This window comes from Chiloscyllium plagiosum, unplaced genomic scaffold, assembly GCF_037043375.1.
Source record: "Chiloscyllium plagiosum isolate Xiang-an unplaced genomic scaffold, Cpla_swu_hap1 HiC_scaffold_13, whole genome shotgun sequence".
NCBI classification, from domain to species: domain Eukaryota; kingdom Metazoa; phylum Chordata; class Chondrichthyes; order Orectolobiformes; family Hemiscylliidae; genus Chiloscyllium; species Chiloscyllium plagiosum.
In genome coordinates this window covers 54,762,721-54,785,423 of record NW_028270151.1, presented here as the reverse complement: position 1 = coordinate 54,785,423, position 22,703 = coordinate 54,762,721, and the positions used below count along the sequence as shown (strand labels likewise).

At 39.4% G+C, this 22,703-nt stretch overlaps 1 protein-coding gene across 9 annotated transcripts in view; it reads right to left on the bottom strand.

The window, feature by feature from the left end:
• Positions 1–1,654: 1,654 nt before the first annotated feature.
• zbbx (zinc finger, B-box domain containing) overlaps positions 1,655–22,703 on the bottom strand; it is a 109,191-nt gene continuing 88,142 nt past the window's right edge. For 8 of the 9 annotated variants that reach the window (XM_043702155.2, XM_087993616.1, XM_087993623.1 and 5 more), the window contains 3 exons: positions 19,956–20,222; positions 8,531–8,624; positions 1,655–7,360 (listed from right to left, as the gene is read on the bottom strand). In XM_043702155.2, the coding sequence (XP_043558090.2) occupies positions 7,243–7,360; positions 8,531–8,624; positions 19,956–20,222 (479 nt within the window). In that variant the 3' untranslated portion in view covers positions 1,655–7,242. The remainder of the gene's footprint in view (positions 7,361–8,530; positions 8,625–19,955; positions 20,223–22,703) is intronic. The other variant, XM_087993622.1, reaches the window with a different exon arrangement.

Sequence of the window (22,703 nt, the reverse complement as noted above, 5' to 3'; positions counted from 1 at the left end):
TTGACTATTCACCCTATCGATGCCCCTCATGATTTTATAAACCTCTATAAGGTCACCCCTCACCTTCCAACGCTCCAAAGAAAATAGTCCCAGCCTATTCAGCCTCTCCCTATAGCCCAAACCCTCCAACTCTGGCAACATCCTTGTAAATCTTTTCTGAACGCATTTAAGTTTAACAACATTCTTTCCATAGCAAGGAGATAAGAATTGAACACAGTATTCCAAAAGTGGCCTAATCAATGTCCTGTACAGCCACAACATGACCTCCCAACTCCTATACTCAATGCACTGACCAATAAAGGCAGGTGTACCAAAAACCTTCTTCACTACTCTAATTACCTGTGACTTCACTTTCAAGAAACTATGAACCTGCACTCCAACATCTCTTTGTTTAGCAACACATCCCCAGGACCTTACCATTAAGTGTATAAATCCTGCCCTGATTTGCCTTTCCAAAGTGAAGCACCTCACGTTTATCTAAATTAAACTCTATATGACACTCCTCGGCCCATCAGCCCATCTGATCAAGGTACCATTGTACTCTGAGGTAACCTTCATTGCTGTCCACTATACCTCCAATTCTGGTGTCATCTGCAAATTTACTAATTATACCTCCTATATTCACATTCAGGTCCTTTATATAGACGAGAAAAAGCCGTAGATCCAGCACCGATCCGTGTGGCACACTGCTGGCCACAGACCTCCAGTCTGAAAAACATGCCTCCATCACTACCCTCTGTATCCTACTTTGTAGCCAATTTTGTATCCAAATGGCTAGTTCTCCCGTATTCCATGTGAACTAACCTTGTTAACCAGTCAACCATGTGGAACATTGTTGTTGATCGCTTTATTGAAGAACATATAGACAGCGTCCACTGCTCTGGCTTCATCAATCCTCTTTGTCACTTCTTCAAAAAACTCAATCAAGTTAGTCAGACACTATTTCCCATGCACAAAATCATGTTGACTGCCTCTAATCAGTCCTTGCCTTTCCAAATACATGTGAATCCTGTCCCTCAGAATCCCATCCAATAATTGCACACAACTGATGTCAGGCTTACCAGTCTATTGCAAGCATGAAAAACAAAATTGAGCATCTCAAATCTGGGTATCCATGAGGTGCTATGAACCAACAGCAGCAGAAGTACATTTCACTGGAACCTGAAATTTAAATGCCTGGCATATCTTGTATTCTACCATTATGTTCAAACCAGGAGCTTAACCATGGTTCAATGAGGTGTGCAAAGAACATACCAGCAGCAAAACAAAGAATCTAAAAATGAAGTGCCAATCTGGTGAAGCTTTTCCATTCCTGTCCAATCGGTTGATTTGTGTTGATTTATGACAGGTTCAAAAGAGAGGAGCTGAAGAACAGTTGTCCTCAGTGGGTAGAAACCAAGAGTGAAGTTTGCTTTCTTAAAAGTTGTAATTTTGCCAAATGGTGGGAATTTTTCATCCATGTATCTCAAAACAAATAATTTTATCTGCTGTAACAAATACATCACCCAGTAAAAGTCATGAAAAAGTAACCATCTCCATACAATGACATAACAAACTGGAATTACAGGAACAACAAAGCATTTAAATTGCCGTAATGCACTATAATTCAAAAGAGGTAATGAAATCTTACATCTGATCATTGATGATAGTTTTTAGATTCATAATTTTTATTTATTAAACTTTTACAATTTATAGACAACATAGTTAAAATATCAATTAACAAATATAGTCAGGTAAGAAATAAACTTGGTATTCCACAGACTATTAGCATTTTCAATCCATACTGTAGAATATCTTCTGTGCGGTAACCATACATAAATTGAACCTGACTGTGGAAATCAGTGGAGCAATTGCAAGATTTATAACTTCATGTAGGAACTCCTGCACACACACTCAATTTCACCAGTGACGTTAATGTTAACTGGAAAAATCAATTCCAGGCACAAGTTCACATTTAATAAATATTATTATAATAGTGATTTATGTGGACAAGTAGAAAATAAGTGCACTGATCCATGACCATCACTTTTTAAACATTTCTGTGTTTTTTTTATTTTACAAAGGGTATTGTTATTTGTAGATTTTAACATTATAATTAGAGCTAAAGGGAACCAGTTGGAAAGATACATTGGCCAAAAGTTTGATAAATGAAGACTAGAAATATCCTAAAGATGTGTGTTGGAAACCCATGGAACTCCTGACACAATTACTCCACCTGAAAATCCCAGATATTTTGAGCATTCAATTGGTAACTTCTCAGCTCCCCTCCAAGAAAATCTCTTAACTTGAGCTGGAGACTTCAGATGGTTCCAACATACTTACCTACATAGCTACCAGAAAATGTTAGGCAAGAAGTGCATAGTCTAACTCCTGAATAGCTACATAACGGAGTCCCTAACTATTCCCCTAATCAACCCTTTGGGCATCCCACTTAGACTTTCACCCATACACACTAACACATTGGGAAGTCCTGGGACAATTAAACTATTACCAGAATACAGCATATTGGAGCTACAAAACCAGGGCACAGCTTCTGCACAATTTCTCTCTCTTCTCCTGACTACAAGGATTTCTCAATTGACTGAGTTTTGAAGAACCCTCCATCAGAAGTTTGGTCAGAAAAATTGGAGGCAATTAAGTAGCTTTTTCTCGGTCTGATCAACATCAGCGTGTTTCCAACGTTGACCCTAAATTTTGAGCCATACCTTGGATCAGTTAAGCAAATACCTCTTCTCTTCCAAATTCCAAGTTTTAAAAGTCAGTATTCTATTTAGCAAAAAATTCAAAGTAAATGTAGTAATGTAAGAGACATCTTCAAGTAAAACAGCAGGATCAGATTTACAAATATAAGCTCAAATACAACTAACAATGTCCAGAAGCTTGCCATAACTTATGAGTTAATAAATGAAGGTCAACAAAGAAAGGTTTTGCCAAAACAAACAAAAACGGACTGCTGCCAGGTCTTTGCACTTAACCACTTAATGGGGTAAATTTACTCCAATTAATTTTGACTTGTGGTCGATGATCGTCCATCTTCAAAGTGAAATGATGGTAGGGATTTTCATGACCCAGTCTCACTTACATTGGGATAATCATGTGCTATTAAAACATTTCTGCCTAATTAAATGTGTACCAGTTTTAAACCATTCAAGACTGAATTCTGCTCAGAAAGGAACATCATGCCCTCAAATCAATAAGAAACTCTAACACCCAGTTGGCAAGCCAGTAGAACCATGGCAACAGCAGTCCAAACAATCCTGAAGTCCCACAAAAATAAATTTACTTAGCTGTTAGAGCTTCTTGCTGAGCCTTACTTTGATAAACTTGCTACAGGTATCATATTTAAGCGATAGAATCACAATACACTTGTATTGAGTTCCTGCCAAAAGAAAACCAAAGATTTAAAATAGCCATTAGGTTGAAAGTTCCCTTTATATGTTAATACCTGATCAATGCATATAAATCCTTCAGAAGCACTTAACATACTTTTGCAACAAAACTGTATTTTGCAAACGTATGAAACTAACAAGAGGGGAAAAAAACCTATTCAGTTTCATCCTTATCTAATAACAGATCCATCTGTCCATGATAATAAAGGTAGGAATTACCAATGTTGAAACTTTATTGCTGGAACAGCACAGCAGGTCAGGCAGCATCCAGGGAACAGGAGATGATCTCCAGCATCTGCAGACCTCACTTTCTCCCCTAGGAATTACCAATGAATAGTTCCCCTGGACAGAATGTCCCATCATCACACTAAGGACATTCTGCATCACGTAGTGTGGAACTATCACCATGCAAAATGGATAGATACAAAACAAATCTAGCAGTTCAATAAAAAAAAAGGGCATTCACAACGCTTTACTGATCAACAGGAGATTTGTAATCACCACAATCTGCAACCCCATGGCCTATTGTATCTCTCTCTCTACTGTTAATTACAAAGTTAAAAATTACATGACACCAGGTTGTAGTCCAACAGGTTTATTTGGAAGCACTAGCTTTTGGATGCTGCTCCTTCATCATCCACCTGATGATGCTTCCAAATAATCCTGTTGGACTATAACCTGGTGTTGTGTGATTTTTAAACGTTATCCATCCCAGTCCAAAACTGACTCCACCACATCATGGTTCACTACAAAACTAGAGGGTCAATCCTGATTCAATAAACAAAGTTGAAAAGAATGAAGCAACATGAGGCCTATGCAAAACTAAGGGTACCAATTTAGTGAAGCTGCAACATGGGATTTTATGCACACTGAACAGTGAAAGCTGCATACAACGAAACAGAGCAGAGCAAAGTGATTCAAAACCCATGAACCTGATGAAAACCAATCTGCCCTACCACACCTAGTGACGTGATGGAGAAATAAACAATTAAATGGAGGAGCCAGCACCACATTATCTCTATCCTCAGTAATGGGGGAAGCCGCGCAGTTAGTGTAAAAGCCAGGCTGAAGCATTTTCAATGATCTTCAGAAATCCCAAGTGAATAATTCATCTCATTTTCCTCCTGAGATCACCATCATCACAAATGCCAGTCATCGGACAATTCAATTCATATCAAGAAATGAATCCAGCAAAGACGTATGTACACAGTAGGCCATTCAATGAGATCATGGTTAATCTGCGGTCTAACTCCATAAACCTGTCTTAGGCCGATATCCCTTCATACGTTTGTTTAACAAAAAGGTATCAATCTCAGATCTAAAACTAACAACTCATTTGCATCTACAGTCTTTTGTCGAAGAGCACTTCAAACATCACTTTGTATGCAGAAGTGCTTCCTAACATTTCTCCTGAATGGCGTGGCCCTAATTTTTAGTTTATACACCCGAGTTCTAGAATCCCCAAGTAGTGGAAATAGTTTGTCTTTATCTACCCTATCTTTTCCTATTAATATCTTGAAAACTTTAATTAGGTCACACTTAACCTCCTAACCTCTAGAGAAAATATGCTTAATTTATATAACCTCTCCCCATAACGTTACCCCTGAATCCAGATGTCATTCATGTAAATTTCTGTAGTATTCCCTCCAAACCAATATATCCTTCTGAAGGTCTGGTACTTAGGTCTGCTCCAAGTGGAGTACAGCCAGGGTTTTGTATAACTGCAGCATAACATCTGAGTCTTTATAATCAATCCTCTGATTATATTCTGCACCCACACATGGCATTTTAAAGATCTATGCACATGTTTCTTTGGATATCCACTGTTCTTAACTTCATTCCATCTAAAAAGAACACTAATTTACCATTAGGGCCAATGGGCTCTGATAACATCCCAGCTGTAATACTGATGCCTTGTGCTCTTGAGCTAGCCACCTCTCTAGCTAATCTATTCCAATACTAGCCGCCAGCTGGAAAATTCATTGGTTATGTCTTTTCAAATAAAAGTAGCACAAATCTAATCTGGTCAATTACAGCCTCGTTATTTTACTCTCAATTATCAGAAAGTGCTGGAAGGTGTCATCAACAGTCGTATCAAGTGGTACCTACTCAACAATAATCTGCTCATTAATACTTAGCTTAGGGCATTCAGGGTCGCTCATTGGAAACTTGGTGTAAGCATGGTAAAAAAAAAAGCTGCATTCCAAAAGTGGGGTGAGATTGACAGTCATTAACATCAAGTCAGTATTTGATGGAAATTAGCATAAAACATTAGCAAAACTGATAACTCATTACCTTTTAGTTGAAATGTCAACAGATTCTCTCTGCAAATGTTGTGTGACCCGCTGAATATTTCTAGCATTTTTAATTTTAGTTTTCAGAACGTGTAGTATTTTTGCTTTATTATTGTTGTGGAGGAGATAGTTCATTGGGCGGAGTGATGCCTAGCACAAGGGAAGATGGTCATGATTGTTGGAGACCAGTCATATCAGTGTCAGAACATCATTGCAGGAGTTCCTCAGGGTAATGTCCTAGTCCTGACCATCTTCAGTTGCTTCATCAATGACTTTTGCTCCATCATCAGGTCGGAAGTGGGAATTTTTGCTTGGAACTGCATTGTGTTCAATGGCATTTATTATTTTGTTTATTTATTCTTTTCAGATATTGTCACATTTCATAACAATACGCTCCAAGACCTCAGCAACTTTCAGACTTGAGCTGTTAAGTAAAAGTGACATTCATATCTCACAAATGCTAGGCAGTAGCAATCTATAATAAGAGAAAATGGAATCATTGAATTGTTTGCCCTTGACGTTCAACAATATTACCTCATCAAATCCTCTAAAATCAAAATGCTCAGGGTTACTATTGACCGAAAATGTAGATGGGTCAGCCAAATAAACTCTGTGGCAACAAGAGCAAGTCAAAAACTAGGAAATCTGTGTAAATTCATCTCTTGACCACCATTCCATCAAAGCTGCACATGCACATGCCAATTGTAACATTGACTTCTGGACCGCTGAAAGGAGGAATAGATTTATATTTGACAGAGCTCGGAGGCTCACATAGCAGGAAGAAAATTAGAGGGAACATCGCAGATTCTCAAAGTCCATTCACCATCTACAAGGCACAAGTCAGGAGTGTGATAGAATATTCTCCACTTACCTAGTTAAGTCTAGGTCAAACAACATTCAAGAAGTTCAACACCATCCAAGACACAAGCAACATGCTTGCTTTGTATACTACCCATCACTTGAAAAAAATACTACCATGACTAACAGTGGTTGTGTGTGCCAACTGCAACAGAGCAAGGAAGCATATGCTCGGGTTTGCCACTGCAAGTAATTTCTCCTCCATGTCTCACACCTGTTTAGTTTGGAATGATACCACCACCATCACTGGCTCAACTTCTTACAACTGCTTTCTAAAAAAAGTGTACCTGCACTACATTTACTACAGCATTTTGAAAGGCAGCTCATCATCATCTAGTTCATCACCTAGGAATGGACAATAAATGCTGGCTTTGTCAATTTCACTCACATCAACAATCTATATTACAATTTCATAATTTAAATGTGTCCAAGATGGCTCAGCAGCAATTTACAGAGAATGAAACATTTTAATTAACTACATTAAATGAACTTGCATTTTTATTTATATTTTACAAAGTATTAAGTGTTCTGCAAGTGCATAACTTGAACCATTATCAAATTACACTCTTTTCAAAGGATATTGAAATTGAAATCAAGTATTACAAATTAAACACATCATCCAATTTGACTAACTTATTTCAGAATTTGTTGTTTGGTGATAAACAGTTAAAAATGTTATCTGATATTTATCTCCGACACTGTCAGAATAAAAGCAAAACATTTTGTTTGTCTTCGGTGTCCTCTCCCTCATCATCTATTTGACCTTCATCAAATCCTCCTGCCAGAGAATCAAGCACAAACTGAGAATGAACAGCATCCCTAGGAGAAATTGAAAGAGACAGACATGTAAAACACAACTGTTCTCGTGAAATAAACATGAATCATCCCCAGTCACTTTTTTTTACTGGCAGGCACAATTACTGAGAAGTTCCATATGAAATCACATTTATAGCCTCAAAGCACAATAAAACACTAACTGCATAATACAGGACTTTTACTTAATGCAATACACGAAAAAAAAGACAATGTGTTGACTCTATTGTTTATCAAAATGAACATGAAACTGACGTATATGGAAGTCAATTAGAATTCTTATACAATGAAGAAGGATCCTATCACAACTAAGGAATAAAACAAAATCAGAAGAATATCTGCTTCAGATACTTTCAACAAAATTTCAATGAATTTCTTTTCCCATGAACTCAAAGACTGCCTTGGTCAAGCATGTTTTATATTCAGTGGTCTTGAGTATGTATGGTTGGCACCCTATCCATGACCCTCAAACATTCACTCCCTCTACACTATACAGATGGAACTTTGTTTCCTTTCTCGATAACTCAATGCAAACTGAAATGTCAATACTTTTAAGTCTCATTTTGGTTTCAGAAATCATGGTCTAGATATTCCAATGAACATCAGTCTCTCACAAATTACCACATTTCTGACAGGAGGTTCTGATCAGGGTCCTTTAGAAATGCAGAACCATGCTTCCAGTCTGAAGTTGCCTCTTTGGGCAGAATTGTGGGGGGAAGGGAAAAAACATCTCACAGCAGTCAGCTGCAATATTCTGAAAGGGAGAAGTCCAGAATTACAGACAGCCACTTTGTTGCTGTCAAAAAGATAAGTATAAGGTTACAAGGGCAGGAAGGCATGGTGTCAGGTGGGTAGGGGAATAGGGTGCCAGGTAATAAGGGCACCAGTGTGGAAGGGTGTCAGGTAAGTGATGGAGCCGTTGAGGGGTCGGATGGATAGGTGATATTGCGTTCAGAGTATGGCCAATGGAATCTTCAGTTTCCCAGGCAATTCACTTATTTGCTACGATGAGGATTCTACACGAGGGACCTATTCACAACTTCCATCTGAATGACTATGTGGCTATCGGACAATCTAGGCGAATATTTCTTCTGTTCAAGTTATTTGATGATTGATTTGAAAATTGGAAACAAAAAAAACATGGTTGAGAAATTGAATGACTCAGTTCTCTCTGACCTTTGCAGAAATGGATGGTCCTTTACAAATGCTTGCCCTGCAGAGGTTGACAACACACAAGCAGATGATGTGTCACACTTCCCTCCTTCTCTGCCTACAATAGAAAACAATAATTCTGAAACTGATTTAAATGCATAAAGATTAAAACACTTGTGATGACAACGTACATTATTTCTATATTTGTCTTTTTGCCAGAATATTTTCAAATAGCTATTCAAGAGCTCTAATCACAGCTGACTTCGATAAATCTTTTTGCAATGTTTAACACTTGCATGACTTTTACACATATTTCTGAAAATCCTTTTGGTCTTTCCTTCCAAGTATTGAATAATTCCTCATCATTAGTGGGCCTTGGCTATGAATATCTAGAACAGCAGTATGCATGCTGAAGACATGCTAGTGGGAATGTCATGGCAACAGACAGCCTCTACTACTGATTTAATACAGAATCTGCCATTTTGGACATGCATTCAACAGTGGAATGAACATCATCTCATCTCCCTCACCAAACATAACACCCTCCTTAGTGGAAATGTGTTGGTTTTATTGAAAAACATTTGGATTTACAAGGGATTGGTGCAGGATTTTGAAGAGGATGTCAGTCATAAGACAGCTTACATCAATATTGGGAAGAATGATTGCAACTCCTCTTGAGATGCAGTATATCCTGAAGATGGTGTACAGGTGGCAGAGAGGGGAAACCATGCAGAGGAAAGATGTGGAAGGCCCCATTGAAAACACTCTTTATGCTTCCACTTTAGCCAGGAACAGTGTCCCTGACAAACTAACAAGATTTCCAATGATGCAGGGTTTTCACAGGTAATTGTATGGCCCACATTTGAAAAGGAGATGTAGGACAGTAACAAGGGCCTATTAACATGTGGTTCCTGTACAAAATTGCCCAGAAGATTAAGTTGCAAAACTGTTACAATCTAATTTAGCCTTGAACAAATCAGATAGATCCATGATTGAAACCTGGCTTGATAGATATATTCAGATATAGTTCTTATGGTTAAAAAGATCAAAGGATATGGAGAGAAACGGAACAAGCTGGATGATCAGCATGATCATATTGAATGGAACAACAGGTTCGAAGGGCTGAATGGCTTATTATTTTTATGTTTTTAAAACTATTGGAGGTCACGTACTGGATACAATCACAAGAATCTGCAAATGTACGTTTAACAAAGAAAACACATTTATTAGACAAGGGAAAATAACATAAACTACAATACACTAGATTAAGAAGTTAGAAGGATTTCAGAACAAACACAAGCAAAAACATTAAAACTCTTAATATATCCTTACAAACACCAAAACCTCAGCAAAGATTCACCACCATCTCCACACTAAGGCTTCTTGCTCAAATTGGCTCAGCTCCAAACATTTCTTCTAGCCAATTTTTCCACATTCACAAAATGTTTTTCTTCAGCTGGTATCTCCTCTCCCCAAGACACCTGAAACAAAATGCAAACTAAACTACTTTTTCCTTTAACTTCACAGCAAACTGGAGTTCCATAACCTCAGTTTCAGCAGTGTTATATTAATAATCACTAGAGAGTTTAACCCATCAGTTTCCACACTCTGGCACACACACACACTGACTTCTGGATGTTTGTGTGTGTTTGCCTGGGCTCTTGTGTATACCGCTTGCAAACCCGTAAAAGAATAACTGCCAGACAGAATTGAAACATGACATACACAGAGCTCACATAGTCCTTATAGATGAACTTTCTCTGTAAGAGTCATACAGCATGGAAACAGACTCTTCGGTCCAACTAGTCCACGCTGACCACATTCCTAACTTAAACTAAACCCAAATGCCTGCATTTGACCCATATCCCTCCAAACCTTTCCTATTCATGTACTTACCCAAAAGCCTTTTAAACATTGTAACTGTACCTGCATCCAACACTTCTTTAGGCAGTTCACTCACATACCAATTACTCTCTAAGTAAAATGGTTGCCCCTCATCCTTTTTACCTTAAAAATATAGCCCCTAGTTTTGAACCCTCCCACCCTAGGGGAAAGACCTTTGCTATTCACATTATCTCAGTCCCTCATGATTCAGTAAACCTCTAAAACTTCATCTCCCAACCACCTATGCCCCAGTGAGACATTTCCCAGCCTATTTTTATAACTCAAACCCTCCACTACTGGCAGCATCCTATAAATCTGTTCTGAACCCTCTCCAGTTTAATAATATCCTTCCTATAACAGGGCAATAGAACTGCACACAGTACTGCCAAAGAGGCATCTCCAATGTTCTGTACAAATTCAACATGATATCCCAACTACTATACTTAAAGGTCCGAGTATAAAAGCAAGCATGCTAAACACCTTCTTAACCACTTTTCTACCTGTGACACAAATTTCAAAGAATTATGTACCTGAACTGTTAGGTCTCTGTTCTATTACACTACTCAGTTCGCTACCATTAATTGTATAAGTACTGCCCTTGCTGTTTTACCAAAATGCAATGCCTCACATTTATCCAAATTAAACTCATCTGAACTCATCAGCTGATTGATCTAATTGATCAAGATTTCTTTGTAACTTTAGGTAATCTTCTTCACTGCCTATTGTACCATCAATTTTACTAATTGGTCTACCATGCAGAACCATATTAAAGGCTTTACTGAAGTCCAGATAAACAACATCTACCATTCTGCCTTCATCAGTCTTCTTGGTTACTTCCTCAAAACTCTCAATCAAGTTTGTGAACATGATTTCCCTTGCACAGAACCATGCTGACTATTCCTAATCATTCCTTGCCTTTCCAAATCCATGTAAATCATATCTTCCAGAATCACCTTCAACAGCTTACCACCACCGATGTCAAACTTACAGGTCTACAGTCCCCAGACTTCTCCTTGCAGCCTTTCTTAAATAAAGACCTCACCCATGGTTATAGCTGATACAAATGTTTTCACTGGCGCTGTGCAATTTCCTCCCTAACTTCCCACAATGTCCTGAGATACTCTTGATCAGGTGCCATGGATTTAACCACCTTCATGTTTTCTAAAACCTCCAGTACTACTTCTTCTGTAATGCGAACTGTTTTCAAAACATCAATATTTATTTCCCCAAATTCTCTAGCCTCCATTATTTTACTAGCAATGTACACATACAACATCTCCCCGCTTTCCTAAAGGAGATTTAACTATATATATATATAAAACAAGCAAGCCTTTGAAGCACTATGCACTATCATTTTTAAGTAATTTGCTGTTAAATCCAATCTGGATTTAACAGAAAATTACCTAAAAATGATGGTGCATAGTGCTTCAAAGACTTGCTTGTTTTATATATATATAGTTAAATCTCCTTTAGGAAAGAGGGGAGATGTTGTATGTGTACATTGCTAGTAAAATAATGGAGGCTAGAGAATTTAGGAAAGAGGGGAGATGTTGTATGTGAGATTCAGGGTGAGCTTTCCAATTGGATACAAAATTGGCTTCACTGTAGGAGTCAGAGTGGTAGTGGAGGGTTGTTAGTCAACCTGTGACTAGTGGTGTTCCACAGGTGCTGGGTCCACTTTTGTTTGTCATTTATATAAATGATTTGGATGAAAATATAGGAAGCATAGTCAGTAAGTTTGCAGAAAATTGATGTGCCACTGGTTTCCATAGTAATCAATTATGTTATCGGTCATTACTGTTTGTGTTATCACAATTTTTGTTTAGGTATTTTCTAATCAACCTGTTCAGATATGCTATCATACACACCTGGAATAGGTAGGACTTGAATCCATGTTTCCTGGATCAGAGACAGGGCCATTACCATTGTACCACAGGAGCTCCTAGAGATGTTCAATGTAATGTGGAATCTAGCAGTGATCACTTCTGGAAAGAATGACAAGGATTGCAATTGCTGCTTCAGGATTTTTTCTTCTGACATGGACAGCTAGGATTTGTTCCAGATTAGCCATCGACTGACCTTATTCCTCAAGTTGTTTTATGTGGTTTGACTCTCCTTAGCATTTGCTCTTTTGATCCTCAAGTGTTCATTTCCAAGCTTCTTGCTTTACATTCTCGATTCTTCTAGTTTGATCCAAGTTTTAGCCTTCTGTTGGTCCTGTAAATTTTCTCCATCATAACCTGTTTGTAAAGCCATCAGCTGTGATTTTTTTTGTTTTCTTTGAAGCCGGAACATCTTTCACTTGCTGCTTTGGTAAATGTTTGTCTTCCCCTACGTGTTGCTCAAGTTCTTTCACTAGCTGACATTTCTTTCTGACAAGGCTACCTCATGCAGCTCTTGTGTGCGCTGTGATCTCCACCTGTTTTTGCTGGTCTGATATGTTCTCCAGTATTGCTTTGAGCTCATTTTGATATTTCTGTAGCTGCTCCTGCTGAGTCTGAAACGCTGCAATTAAGAAACCTATTGAAGGCTGTCTCATGCACTTTAGGGGAATTTAATGCATAGACCAGCTGTTTCACCAGTAGATTAACTTATTCACAAGCTGTTCAGTCATGATAGGCTTCATCAGCATGATATTTTCCATTGCTTCACCATATCAATGATTTTGCTCTAATGATCAATTACTCATCAGGGACTGAATAATACTGTGGGTTTGATTATTTAAAACAGTCAGACACATAATAAATTATGAAGCAGATTTTACAGCATACCAACTGATTTCAATCTGGGTGCATGCTTGCAAACCCTTGGTAACTGTTAGATAGAGTTGCAATAGTGTACACACAGAACATAGACTCCTACATAGCAAATGTTCTTAAAAGGCAAGATACACGAACAGAGTCTCCCATCCTTGATGAGCTCCTTGCAACCATGGTTCTCAGTGAGGTTCTGCCTCAAGTACTTGAATCATAGAATATCTTGACAGTACTGAAGAAGTTGTACATGTTACTAGATCTGTGAGCTGTGGATCTCCTGTGCTCTTTCTACACACAGATTTGTCCTTTACCTCACAGATTTCATGTAATACTAATAACTTCAGCTATTTGTAGGACTGTTGTTATTTTCTTGAGCCTTAGTGCAGTTTCTAGTCAATGAAAGGTTTATGCTAGAGTTTGATCAGGTTTTTACCTCTTGTTACGACATGGCGGTGAACCCTTCTGCTAATTAAACGAAAACCCAGAAAAGCTCACCTTACCTCATAATCTGTTAAAGTATGAGTGACAGAGAACTACTCAAATTTCTCTATTTAAAGAAAAAAATAACAATTTTATTATTTAACTCCAAAAGTGAACATTAAACAACAACTATTTACAACTTTAAGCCTCCTTTCTCTTAAAGATTTGTCATCTAGATCCAACTCTATAACAATATACTGATCCAATAAAATCCCCTATTAAATTTACAGCAACTCAATTTTTTTCAAAACCAGACAACGGGGTTGATTTTTCTCTGTTTGTAGATCTTCCTGGGTCATTTTCAGTCTTCTGTTGCCAAGATGTTTCATATGAAAATGGCACCTTTAATCGAGAGTGTTTTTGAATAGCAGTCTGTCGATAGCAGAAGGTGCTCTTTCTCTGCCTAACTGTCCAAAATTCCTGCTTTTTATACCCCAAACATTGGATCATCTCAATTGTTCAATGTTGTCAAAATAATAAAATTCAAATTAGATTGGGTTTTAGTATCTTGGGGCATAATTTAAACTGATTGGTCAAATTCAAACTGCTGTGAAAACAACTCATGTATCTAGGTTACAGCCCAAATATTACATCTTCAAATTGTACAGTACACCTTGTGCCTGCTAGTTGGTCACATGACCAGTGCTTGTCAGTTTTTCAGCTTTCACTCTCTCTTAAAGGTACAGTGCATGCCTTCAACATCATAACACTCTTGATCATTTTTGTCAAGCCAGTCTAGATCTTTCTTGGTAGAGGCCAAGGACATCTTTGCTGTTTCTTGTAGTGATTGACGTTAGAGCGGAGCTGTTACTATGGTTCCACTTTGACTCCTGGTGTTTATGGTGGAAAAGTTGGCAGTGACGCACAACCAGAGAATCACCACCTTGATGGGAGTTTTGAGGTATTTGTTGCTAATTTTCTGCTACTGCTAGTTGGCCTCTCCTGCACATTGGCGTTGTATTTCACTGAGGGTGACAATATCAAGGTGCCCGAATTTGTGAGCTGTGAGAGCAGAGTGGCACTCAGATGGGACTATATTGCTAGGCTGGGGTTGTTCACAAGGCTGCGTTTCAGGGTCTCAGCATCAATGATAATGAGTGTTTTTAAAATGGGTGACTGTTACAGCCTGGCTACCCCACATTTTCATCAGAACAAGATTTTCATCCAATGGCAGTTTCTGAGATAATTGAGGGCTAGGATCTATTGTGAGATATTAGGATAACCTGTGCATGCAGATACACATGTATTTGTGACCTGTGGCCAAGAAAAGGCAACTGATTAAGAAATCACAACTGACACAACATTTACAGAGCATCAGCATGGAAACAGACCCCCTCCAATCCAACCAGTGCATGCTGACTATAATTCCAAACTAAACTAGTTCCATCTGCCTGAGCTTGGCCCATATCCCTCCAAACATTTCTTATTCATGTACTTATATTTATCTACTGCTTCCAGAGATATGTGCCACTTAACCCTGCAAGGAAGAGGGAAGAATATTAGTGTTATAATGGTATGTGTTTGGATGATGTATGTAGTTTAATATGTAGAAGCAGGTTGTGAAACTAGAAGCATTATTGAGTGTCTGAGGTAGAGGCTCTGAATTTTAGTAAGAGCCATGATCGCTGATGGGGGAGTGGTGGGCATGTAGTACATTTAACAGCTAGAGAGCTTGACAAGTAGGAGATCTCATTTGCAGATGCATTCGCTGACATTGATACTACATACAAGATCATTACACTGAACTTTTCCTACTGCATTTCACTTCTCAGTGTGCAAACAAATAAAAAAACCAATTAAGGAATCTTCTTTCAGATATTTTTCATCTGTTCTTAGGTGCCCTTCATATACTTTTCAGGTAACTGTCCTGCATTATTTTAAAGTTGCTATTTAGTACAAGGTCAACAGGAAAACTGAAATTAAATTCTCCTTTTGTCTCCTTAAACCAAACAAGAAGAAAAATGCTGAAAACAAGCTTTTAAAATAAAACATTCAGCAAATTTGGTTGTTGACATGCCTGTTGGGTTTGTCCATGAAATTTAATTATTGCTTCAGTTTCCAAATTTGATCAGAATTTCAAATCACTAGAATATTTTTCTTCTTTAGAATGTATATATTTGCATTCCTCCAAAGTAGTAACAGAATCAGAAGTATTGGTTGGTCCGGGTGTCCCAGAGGTGTTCTTTGAAACGTTCCGCAAGTAGACGGCCTGTCTCCCCAATATAGAGGAGGCCACATTGGGTGCAGCGGATGCAATAAATGGAGGAGCAGGTGAATTTGTGGCGGATATGGAAGGATTCCTTGGGGCCTTGGAGGGAAGTAAGGGGGGAGGTGCGGGCGCAAGTTTTGAATTTCTTGCGGTTGCAGGGGAAGGTGCCGGGAGTGGAGGTTGGGTTGGTGGGGGGTGTGGACCTGACGAGGGAGTCACAGAGGGAGTGGTCTTTTCGGAACGCTGATATGGGAGGGGAGGGAAATATTTCCCTGGTGGTGGGGTCTGTTTGGAGGTGGCGGAAATGACGACGGATGATACGATGTATATGGAGGTTGGTGGGGTGGTAGGTGAGGACCAGTGGGGTTCTGTCCTTGTGGCGATTGGAGGGGCGGGGCTCAAGGGCGGAGGAGCGGGAAGTGGAGGAGATGTGGTGGAGGGCATCGTCGATCACGTCTGGGGGGAAATTGCGGTCTTTGAGGAAGGAGGCCATCTGGGTAGTGGTTGGTACGGCGGGAAAGGAAGAAGCAGAGGGCTTTGAGTCCTTCGTCATGGGGGATGGAGGTGTACAGGGACTGGATGTCCATGGTGAAGATAAGGCGTCGGGGACCCTTCCACTGACACCCTCCTTCGACTGACTGAACTGGTCCTCACCCTGAACAACTTCTCTTTCGAATCCTCCCACTTCCTCCAAACCAAAGGAGTAGCCATGTGCACCCCCAGCTATGCCTGCCTCTTTGTAGGATATGTGGAACAGTCCATCTTCCACAGCTACACTGGCACCCCCCCCACCTTTTCCTCCGCTACATCGATGACTGTATTGGCGCTGCCTCGTGCTCCCACGAGGAGGTTGAACAGTTCATCCACTTTACCAACACCTTCCACCCCGACCTCAAATTCACCTGGACAGTCTCAGACTCCTCCCTCCCCTTCCTAGACCTTTCCATTTCTATCTCGGGCGAACGAATCAACACGGACATTTACTATAAACTGACCGACTCCCACAGCTACCTAGACTACACTGCCTTCCACCCTGCCCCCTGTAAAAACGCCATCCCATATTCCCAATTCCTTCATCTCCTCCGCATCTGCTCCCAGGAGGACCAGTTCCAATACCGTACAACCCAGATGGCCTCCTTCTTCAAAGATCACAATTTCCCCCCAGACGTAATCAACGATGCCCTCCACTGCATTTCCTCCACTTCCTGCTCCTCCGCCCTTGAGCCCCACCCCTCTAATCGCCACAAGGACAGAACCCCACTGGTCCTCACCTACCACCCCACCAACATCCATATACATCGTATCATCCGTCGTCATTTCCACCACCTCCAAACGGACTCCACCACCAGGGATATATTTTCCTCCCCTCCCCTATCACCGAAAAGACCACTCCCTCCGTGACTCCCTCGTCAAGTCCATGCCCCCCACCAACCCAACCTCCACTTCTGGCACCTTCCCCTGCAACTGCAAGAAATGCAAAACCTGCGCCCACACCTCCCCCTCTTACTTCCCTCCAAGGCCCCAAGGGATCCTTCCATATCTGCCACAAATTCACCTGCACCTCCACACAAATCATTTATTGCATCCGCTGCACCCAATGTGGCCTCCTCTATATTGGGGAGACAGGCCGTCTACTTGCGGAACATTTCAAAGAACACCTCTGGGATACCCGGACCAACCAACCCAACCACCCCGTGGTTCAACACTTCAACTCCCCCTCCCACTCCACCAAGGACATGCAGGTCCTTGGACTCCTCCATCGCCAGACCATAGCAACACGACGGTTGGAGGAAGAGCGTCTCACCTTCCGCCTAGGAACCCTCCAACCACAAGGGATGAACTCAGATTTCTCCAGTTTCCTCATTTCCCCTTCCCCCACCTTGTCTCAGTCAAATCCCTCGAACTCAGCACCGCCTTCCTAACCTGCAATCTTCTTCCTGACCTCTCCGCCCCCACCCCCACTCCGGCCCTCACCTTGACCTCCTTCTACCTATCGCATTTCCAACCCCCCTCCTCCAAGTCCCTCCTCCCTACCTTTTATCTTAGCCTGCTGGACACACTTTCCTCATTCCTGAAGAAGGGCTCATGCCCGAAACGTCGATTCTCCTGCTCCTTGGATGCTGCCTGACCTGCTGCGCTTTTCCAGCAACACATTTTCAACTCTGATCTCCAGCATCTGCAGTCCTCACTTTCTCCACAGAACATTTACACCAAATAAAGGGTCTTTCAAAAGCTAATAGAATTTTATTATTCATCATGAGGGAAACTGAATATAAAAGAAAATCTGTGTTTCAGTTGTACAGGGCACAGTGAGGTAAAGTCTGTAGTACTGTGTATAGTACTGGTCACTTTATTTAAGGAAGGATGTAAACACATTGAGAACAGTTCAGAGAAGGTTTACCTGACTATTAACTGGAATTTGTAGGTTGTCTAAGATTGAAAGTTTAGACAGGCCAGGGGCTTATCCACTGAGTTTTTAAAAAGTAAGACTGACATCTAAGATCCTGAAACATCTTAACAGGGTGCAAGCGGAAATGATATTCTCTCTTGTGGAAACAGCTTCTGAAAGATGAAGGAGACATGGATGAGGTACGAAGTGAGTACTTCGCACCTCTCTTACTTGAAAGAAAAAAGCTGCCAATGAGGCAGAAAAGGAGTCAGCTGTGAGGACAGGAAGTAAGAGATCGTAATTGTGGGTTTGTTTTTAAAGTAAACTTGATCACTTATTTTAAATTTTAAAAAAAATTTATGCTGGATTTTAAAATGGCTGATATTGAATACAGAATAGTTAAAGTGGCTACTTCTAGAAATTTCTGGTTATTACAACACTACAGCCATTTTTAGTTTGACAGAAAGCCAACAAAACCTGTTGTGCTTGACTTGGTGCCAATTACTGCACAGTTATCTGCTCTAAAACATAATAGTTTTTGACGAGGGTACATTAAATCCATCTCATTTGCTGAATGTCTGAACCTGAAATCTCAGTCACATCATTAAAACTGCTGGATTTTAAACAGCTTTTAGTAATACTGCTTTGACTCCTTTCATTAGTCAGCTTCTAAATCAGAAGAAGACAAACCATAAACAGCTCCAGACTAAGCTAACACCTACCTTTGATCTCAAACTCTCTTAAAACTCTGATTTCTGGAATGAATACTGTATTTCACCAAAGGGAACACTTGCAACCTTGCAACGATTGCACCCTCAGCTACACTGTGACTACATTGGAGCTCCTGTGAAAAGGGTAGTTATGCAGAGCCAACTGAAAGGACCTCCAATACACAGTGGATTCTGGATTTTAATTCAGATGAACTAGGACCAAAACATTTGATTTTAACTAATTGCTAATTTATAACATACTTTTTCCATGTACGCAGCTTTGTGAGAGTGTGAGAATGCAGGTTGCATTCTATTTCTCCTGTTTTTTGAATGAGTTAATCAATTCTGCATTGATTTTACTCTCAGGAATTTGCTGTGGGTCCTTGTTTAATTGGACTGTGCAAACAGGAAAGATGCTATGCTTATTTTTAAAAGGGAAAAGAAAATAAGAAAATCAATTCAAAATGACCATTGTTACATACAAAACAGAACAGTAAAAATAATTTAATTCACCTCTTCTTGTCTGTGACAAATAGGATAAAAATGAACAGGCACCTTAAACGAAGCAGTCCACAAAGTATCACGATAGGACGTACTCTAGGTTACTGCATGAAGTAAAGGCAAAAATATTAAGAGACTCTGGTCACAACCTTCCATTTGCCCTTAGATGCACTGCAGCTGCCAGACGACTGGAGTACTGCAACACCACTTCCCAAAAAAGAAGCAAAGATGAGGGATAAAAATGATTAATGTCAGTTGATAGCATGTTTGCTTCAGATAAATAGGTTGTGGCTTCGTGTCACACATGAAGCTTGAAACTTGAGCACAATGTTTAAGATGACATACCAATGTCATTACTGGGATGACAATCTTTTTTTATATCTCATTTGTCTGAAAATTCTGCTCTCAGATAATTGGAAACTACTTAATTTCATTTCAAGCTGCTCGTGAAACTATAGAGCACAAACTCGTATTTGAAAAGAATTACAGTATGGCATTCTTTCTTTGAAGAATTTTATACCTTTATGAGTCTGCATCAGCTCCATCTCCAATTCAATTAAAGTTTGTTCATCAGCATCATCTTCAAAACAGGGTTCACCTTGATCAATGCTTTCAACTTCAGAAATTTCAACTGCAGCTCTAGTCAGCGGGTGTGGAGCAGCAGAGTTTAGATGAAGACTATTATGTCTTTTCCATGAATCCAAAGATTTCGTTGCAATTTGTGATGCAATATGTAATGATTTTACTGAAGAGGGATTCATTACTCTCCCAGAGCAACCCAGAGCTCCTAAAATATAGAAATAGAAAACATAGTAATTTCAGTTACATCACACAAACACTACAGTTTTATTTAACATAATAGTCACATAGACTGGAAGTATAAGCCAGTTATACATGCTACTTTCTATAATAGTCCCTACCACAGACATTGTTATTTCCTTGTTGTTTCCTTTTCTCTATTTCTTGTCTTTCCTACTCTCCTCTAAGTTACTCCTCTTTCTAAATGTTTCCAATCAACTTGTTCAGAGATGTTTCAGTCAAGACAGGGGAGACAGGAAGGAACTTTTCCTCTTTTTAGAGGGATCAATGACCAAAGGCATAGATTTAAGGTATGGGTCAGGAGATTTAGAGGGGATGTGAGGAAAGTCATGTTCAGTCAGAGAGGGGTGGGAATCTGGAACTCATTGTCTGTAAGGTTGGTAGAGGCAGAAACCCTCATAACATGTAAGAAGTATTTAGATATGTACTTGCGATGTCAAGGCATACCACGCTATGGGCCAAATGCTGGAAAATGGGATTAGAGTATCTAGGTGGTTGCTTTTCACTGGTGCAGACTCAATGGGACAAAGGGCTTATTCTGTGCTGCAGACCTCTATGACCATGTTATTACACACCTCTGGAAAAAGTGAGACTTAAACCTGGCCTCCTGGCTCAGAGATAGGGATACAATCAATCTCCTTTCTAATTACTATCCCTTTTCTTAATTTACTAACTCTCAGAACAACTTGATGTTAGGGGCGGCACGGTGGCACAGCAGAGACCCGGGTTCAATTCCCGCCTCAGGCAACTGTCTGGGTGGAGTTTGCACATTCTCCCAGTGTCTGCGTAGGTTTCCTCCGGGTGCTCTGGTTTCCTCCCACAGTCTAAAAATGTGCAGGTTAGGTGAATTTGCCAAGCTACATTGCCCGTAGTGTTAGGTGAAGGGGTAAATGTAGGGGAATGGGTCTGGGTGGGTTGCTCTTCGGAGGTGTAGACTTGTTGGGCCGAAGGGCCTGTTTCCACACTAAGTAATCTCATCTAATCTTAGCATTCAACAGGATGATGCATTAAACTACTTGTTTTTTCTCCTGTGATCTAAATAATCTAATTATTCATTTATTCATTTTTATGCATATTAGGTAATACTCTGTTGTCCATTCTAGTTTTATTTTCCTATCTGAGAGTGAGAATCCCTCTTTTTCTCTAGAATCTCCTTATGCCATTTATCAAGTAGAAGACCATTTATCTGTTTTTAAACTTGTATCAATAAATTTCTGAAGTCTGCTGCAAGTACATCTTCAGAAGCAGCCTTGGGATAATACATGTTCTTCCTTTGGGAAAATAACTTGTCATTGCTGAATTCCTTGCCAAAGGGAAAAAAGTAAGGTCAATAATTTAGCAGGTGAGAACCGAGGCAGCAAATCTCCTTCATATTATCCCACAAAGAAGAACATTACATCTATTATAATCTCACATATACAACACCAAAAGAATAATTGCCGAGTTACCACAGCTGTAACCTCCCATAGTTCTCAACAATTAAGGTAACTGAGTAGAAGTCTGAAGAACACAAATATGTAAAATGCCAACTTTGTACTCTGGTGCAATCAGTACTAACTCTGCACAAGCGTAAACACCAACATCCATCTCAAATTCTCGGGTTAATTTTGTTCCTTTTTGTCATTACGGTTTGCTGTATAATGTGAGCTCATTGTGAAATATTTGTTTTTATTATTTGATAGTTCTGATCAACTAAGCCTAATCTAGCATCCTATTAAATATTGGATACAGTTGACTTACAAATACACATTAACATATCGATTTCATAATTTTACAGGTTTCTCATAGCAAATATTAAAATAAATGCAAAGAAACCAGATACGTTATTTCTATAAAACATTTGCTTTTACTGAAAAAAGTTAGCATAGTTTATTTGGTAGCATTATCAGCTCATATGTCAGGAAAATTAGCTGTCCTCGTGTCCAAGCCAATATTTCTCTTTCAGTCAAGACTAGCAAAAGCTGATTTAATTTTCAGTCATTCATTTTCTTGTTTCTTTAATTTTATACACAAATTGTCTGTCCTGTCTGCCTGCATAATAACATTTTAACATGAATCCGTTGGAACATCCTCAGAATGTGATAACATACTGCATAAACTCATTTTTGTTTTAATTTAGAAAGCTATTACTACTGAATTCAAATGTTTCGTTTTAATTCTGTTCTGAATTGAACAAGTTGCAGAAAGCTGTACATTTTAGTATGCTTAAAATATGACTGCACCTACAAAGCCTTACTGAGATAATAAACTTAATCCTGTTAAATTCATCCTGCCATCTAACTAATCTTTGATAGATGATCTTCCATCACATTTCCACATCCATTGTCTTCTAAGTGAACCAGCATACAAATAACTTCAACTTATTATTCCAAGGTTTTTTCCCAAACTTTCAAGCCTGAACATTGAAAAACTTATAGTTGTTATGAATGGAAGAGTTTAAATAATAATA